Source organism: Amaranthus tricolor, chromosome 11 (genome assembly GCF_026212465.1).
Source record: "Amaranthus tricolor cultivar Red isolate AtriRed21 chromosome 11, ASM2621246v1, whole genome shotgun sequence".
In the NCBI taxonomy this organism is placed as follows: Eukaryota; Viridiplantae; Streptophyta; class Magnoliopsida; order Caryophyllales; family Amaranthaceae; genus Amaranthus; species Amaranthus tricolor.
Window position 1 is genome coordinate 26,202,028 of NC_080057.1, and position 6,000 is coordinate 26,208,027.

At 31.6% G+C, this 6,000-nt stretch overlaps 1 protein-coding gene across 1 annotated transcript; it reads left to right on the forward strand.

Moving 5' to 3' along the window:
• Positions 1–2,145: 2,145 nt before the first annotated feature.
• On the forward strand, positions 2,146–5,251 carry LOC130827787 (protein trichome birefringence-like 9). Its single transcript, XM_057693638.1, has 4 exons — positions 2,146–2,904; positions 3,666–4,055; positions 4,502–4,660; positions 4,900–5,251. The coding sequence occupies exons 1-4, from the start codon at positions 2,534–2,536 to the stop codon at positions 5,249–5,251; spliced, it is 1,272 nt and encodes a 423-aa protein (XP_057549621.1). The 5' UTR covers positions 2,146–2,533.
• Positions 5,252–6,000: the final 749 nt, after the last annotated feature.

Here is a 6,000-nt window from a genome sequence, read left to right on the forward strand (position 1 = left end):
TATTTTTTATTTGTAGAATGGAATCAAATTAAACCATTAAATTTGTTTAATTACAACATACTTTATAAAAATTTTATTAATTTTAACTATTTTTTTTATTAGAGGGTGGGTTGGAAAATGAAGAACTGAATTAGAATATTATATAATAGCTAGAATAAGAACAAGTGGAATTTTGTAAGCCACATCTCTAGGTGATTATAATGCTTCTACAATTAGAAAATTGATTGTCGAAGAGGCCTTTAAATACGCTTTTGATCGTTTTCACAAACCACTTATTAAAACATCCATACATTCATCTTTCTTTAGTTAGTCAATTTTTTTTTCATCAATCACAATCACAATGAATTTTCTCTTTAATTGTGTAAATTTACAAATATTTTATATATAGAATGGAATCAAATTAAACCATTAAATTTGTTTAATTACAACATACTTTATAAAAATTTTATTAATTTTAACTATTTTTTTTATTAGAGGGTGGGTTGGAAAATGAAGAACTGAATTAGAATATTATATAATAGCTCGAATAAGAACAAGTGGAATTTTGTAAGCCACATCTTTAGGTGGTTATAATGCTTCTACAATTAGGAAATTGATTGTCGAAAAGGCCTTTAAATACACTTTTGATCGTTTTCACAAACCACTTATTAAAACATTCATACATTCATCTTTCTTTAGTTAGTCAATTTTTTTTTCATCAATCACAATCACAATGAATTTTCTCTTTGATTGTGTAAATTTACAAATATTTTATATATAGAATGGAATCAAATGAAACCATTAAATTTGTTTAATTACAACATACTTTATAAAAATTTTATTAATTTTAACTATTTTTTTTATTAGAGGATGGGTTGGAAAATGAAGAACTGAATTAGAATATTATATAATAGCTAGAATAAAAACAAGTGGAATTTTGTAAGCCACATCTCTAGGTGATTATAATGCTTCTACAATTAGGAAATTGATTGTCGAAGAGGCCTTTAAATACGCTTTTGATCGTTTTCACAAACCACTTATTAAAACATTCATACATTCATTTTTCTTTAGTTAGTCAATTTTTTTTTCATCAATCACAATCACAATGAATTTTCTCTTTGATTGTGTAAATTTACAAATATTTTATATATAGAATGGAATCAAATTAAACCATTAAATTTGTTTAATTACAACATACTTTATAAAAATTTTATTAATTTTAACTATTTTTTTTATTAGAGGGTGGGTTGGAAAATGAAGAACTGAATTAGAATATTATATAATAGCTCGAATAAGAACAAGTGGAATTTTGTAAGCCACATCTTTAGGTGGTTATAATGCTTCTACAATTAGGAAATTGATTGTCGAAAAGGCCTTTAAATACGCTTTTGATCGTTTTCACAAACCACTTATTAAAACATTCATACATTCATCTTTCTTTAGTTAGTCAATTTTTTTTTCATCAATCACAATCACAATGAATTTTCTCTTTGATTGTGTAAATTTACAAATATTTTATATATAGAATGGAATCAAATTAAACCATTAAATTTGTTTAATTACAACATACTTTATAAAAATTTTATTAATTTTAACTATTTTTTTTATTAGAGGATGGGTTGGAAAATGAAGAACTGAATTAGAATATTATATAATAGCTAGAATAAGAACAAGTGGAATTTTGTAAGCCACATCTCTAGGTGATTATAATGCTTCTACAATTAGGAAATTGATTGTCGAAGAGGCCTTTAAATACGCTTTTGATCGTTTTCACAAACCACTTATTAAAACATTCATACATTCATTTTTCTTTAGTTAGTCAATTTTTTTTTCATCAATCACAATCACAATGAATTTTCTCTTTGATTGTGTAAATTTACAAATATTTTATATATAGAATGGAATCAAAATAAACCATTAAATTTGTTTAATTACAACATACTTTATAAAAATTTTATTAATTTTAACTATTCTTTTTATTAAAGGGTGGGTTGGAAAATGAAGAACTGAATTAGAATATTATATAATAGCTAGAATAAGAACAAGTGGAATTTTGTAAGCCACATCTTTAGGTGGTTATAATGCTTCTACAATTAGGAAATTGATTGTCGAAGAGGCCTTTAAATACGCTTTTGATCGTTTTCACAAACCACTTATTAAAACATCCATACATTCATCTTTCTTTAGTTAGTCAATTTTTTTTCCATCAATCACAATCACAATGAATGTTCTCTTTGATTGTGTAAATTTACAAATATTTTATATGTAGAATGGAATCAAATTAAACCATTAAATTTGTTTAATTACAACTTACTTTATAAAATTTTTATTAATTTTAACTATTTTTTTATTAGAGGGTGGGTTGGAAAATGAAGAACTGAATTAATATCAAACCAATAATTTTTTCTAAAAAGTGATATGTACCCTCCAACTGATCGACACTATAGCAAATTCTCGATCCAAAGCCTTAAAAATGAAAATTAAATCAAAATAAAAAACTAATCAAAGTTATTTCTACCCTTCACCCTCCTAGGGGGCTCTAATAGCTCTTCAAATGGATCTCCAAACTCAAAAAAAGAGATCATTTTTAAGCCTTTATACATTAAAAATACATTTCACCATTAAAAAACATTCATATATTTTGTCACTTATCATTTTCATTATTATTCTTATCATCAAAATATCTAGTATTAAAACCCTTAATAATTTCCATTATTATATTGGCTTTCCTAGTTCAAAAAACTATGAAAAACTAGGTTGTGATTACTCTAATGGCGAATGGATATGGGATGAAAACTACCCTTTTCATGGATACAATGAGAGTTGCAGGTTTCTGGATCCGGGTTTTCGATGCCATGAAAATGGACGTGTGAATCAAAGCTTTCGACATTGGCGATGGCAACCTCGTGGATGTGATCTTCCTAGGTACTATTCTCTTCAATGTATTTTATTATTTTTGATTATAATTGAATATACAGTAAAATAACTCATTAAATCATATACACTTTTTATTTACATGAAGTTGTATGTATTGTTTACTATGTACTAAGAGATAAAGCGACCACAATCCTTTAGTCCTCTCTTTGAAGGGGATACGGGTATGAATTGTTTGTCACATTTCCCCACCTAGACCCTGTTTTCGAGCGAGATATTAGATTGATGATATGAGTATAAGAGTTAATCGGAAATAAACTCTATTATCACAAAAAAAAGTTAAGGTGCATATATTTACGACCTGTTTGATAATAGTTAATAGCGGAAATGATAATGAAAAATTAGTGTTTTATAAGGAAAATCTATTGATAAGTTAAATAGTCATACTTGTTCTCCTCCAATCATCTTATTTTTTCACGAAATTCATTTCAAAGCATTACCTGCATATGAACATGGGGTATTATCTGGAAATGAAAAATTATAAACAAAAAAAGTATTTTATGATCAAAATTACATTACTAGGGAAATAAAATGGTACATTTTATGAAAATTTACATTACAAATCATTTCTATTATCATCGTTTAATACCAACAACCAAACGGATCGTTAAGTGTTTAACCCTGAGTAGTTACTTAGTGGCACTGCAGCAATAAAATGTTTTAGTTCCTTTGTGTTAAAACTTCTCATATGAATTTAGTGCCTATGTCAAACAAACGACCTTTTATAATTCGCCCTCGTTCTTTCGGTTCAGGTTCAATGCAAGTGATTTTTTAGATAGAATCAGAAATGGAAGAATAATATTTGCAGGAGATTCAATAGGACGAAACCAATGGGAGTCATTGTTATGCATGCTATCAAAAGGAGTCTCAAACCAATCTTCAATATATGAAGTAAATGGAGTTCCTATAAGCAAGCACAAAACATATTTATCAATCCTTTTTCAAGAGTTTAACGTAAGTATCGAGTATTATCGACTTCCTTTCCTTGTTGTTGTTGCTCGCCCTCCTCCGAACTCACCTACACAAGTACGTGGAGTCATCAAGATTGATGAACTCCATTGGTGGTCTCGCAAATGGCCAGGAGCTCATGTCTACGTCTTCAATAATGGTCATTGGTGGAATGATGCCAAAACTATCGCTTCGTGAGTAATCATTCTTCCTTCTCGTCTTGAGTCTGTTGGGCACATGATAACTATGAACGTAGGTGTTAGCTGTTTGAGTAGCAATTAGTTGTATATACCCATACAACTATAAATGTTAATTATTAACTGTTACGAAGAACAACGAACATTTATAATTCGAAACAATAGAAGTTATAACATTCTAAAAAGAGTTACATCCATCAGTAAAAGCTACATAAACTGAAACTGATACTTTACGACTGATATGTTTTAAAAGTAGTGTTTTAACTACTTAATATGGTACGGGGAACACATCCTTTCACTAATGTCTCTAATGCTAGTGGTAGCAATCTCCGACAACAGAGATTTTTCCCGATATTGAGATCAGCGGATTCCTCTCACCTACTTGCTCTTGAAATAGGATAATAATGGAAATATACGCGAATAATAATCTTCATGTATTTCAGGGGCCTTTACTTTGAGGAAAAGGGAGTTGTAAATATGACAATGGATTATACAGAAGCATTTCGGAGATCAATGAGGACATTGAAAACATGGGCAGACCAACACTTAAACCCACAAAGTAGTCGGATTGTCCTTCGTAGCTATTCATCTGTTCATTACAGGTATCGTACCTTACATTTCGTTTTTCTTTTTGATTCGGGGTTAATGTTAATCCCGTACATGTAAGAAGGGGGGGGAGTGGAATTATCTTCTAGCAGATGATGAGACCCGAATCATTAAGTCAACCCATGATTCTCGGCATAGCGCCTTACAGTATTGATGCTTTCCACAATTGAAGTATAATATAGGTAACATAAGATTGAGGGTGTATCAGAACTTACAAGGTTGTGAATATTGGCAGGAATGGAACGTGGGATACGGGGGGGACTTGTAGAGATAATCAGGCACCTGAGACGAGCAGGAAAAGGGTGCAGGCAGATCCGCTGCTCAACCAGTACACTCTAGATGTGGTTAAAGAAATGGAAGCCAATAAAATGAAGGTCGGTTTTCTGAATATTACGTATCTGTCTGAATTCAGAAACGATGGCCATCCATCGATCCATCTTGAACCAACGTTTAAAAAGTCCAATAAAAATCCCTATGTAGAAGTAGAAGACTGTAGTCATTGGTGTCTTCCGGGAGTTCCTGACACGTGGAACGAGCTTCTTTACGCTTGGCTACTGGCAGATGATTTTAGGACCACGAGAAACTAAGGTTCAGTTCGGTAATGTGCAGTTGGCTCTTACATCGGTGATCAGCAAGATTGCTTCGTTTGTTTGGGGTCAAGTTCAACTGAATTCCTTGGCATTCTCCTCGAGGGTTGGATCGTTGGTATCGGTCTGCTTTAGTTTCTCTAGCTGCCTCAGCTGATCTATCCTTTCTGATCCAGTTGGGGGCAGTATATGCAGGATTTAGACCCTCGAGAAGTGCACCAAGGTGAGCACTGAGCACATATCATAGGATGGCAGCAAGCATAGACTCTAAGGGCCTGTTCGGTACAAGGTTAAAGAAATGGAAGCCGATAAAATGAAGGTCGGTTTTTTGAATATTACGTATCTGTCTGAATTCAGAAATGATGGCCATCCATCGATCCATCTTGAACCAACGTTTAAAAATTTCACAAAAAATACCTATGTAGAAGTAGAAGATTGTAGTCATTGGTGTCTTCCGGGAGTTCCTGACACGTGGAATGAGCTTCTTTACGCTTGGCTACTGGCAGATGATTTTAGGACCACAAGAAAATAGTACATCAAACCCCTGACGACATAATCTGGTTATGAGAGTGGTGTGGTTATTATAATGTCGTTAAATATCGACGAAAGTATAAGATATCCATCAAAACGACTTAAAACTTCAAACCCCTGAAGACATAGGCTGGTAACCGGAGTGGTGTGGTTATTATAACGTCAAGTATCGACCGAAAGTATAAGATATCCATCAAAACGACTTAAAACGTCAAACC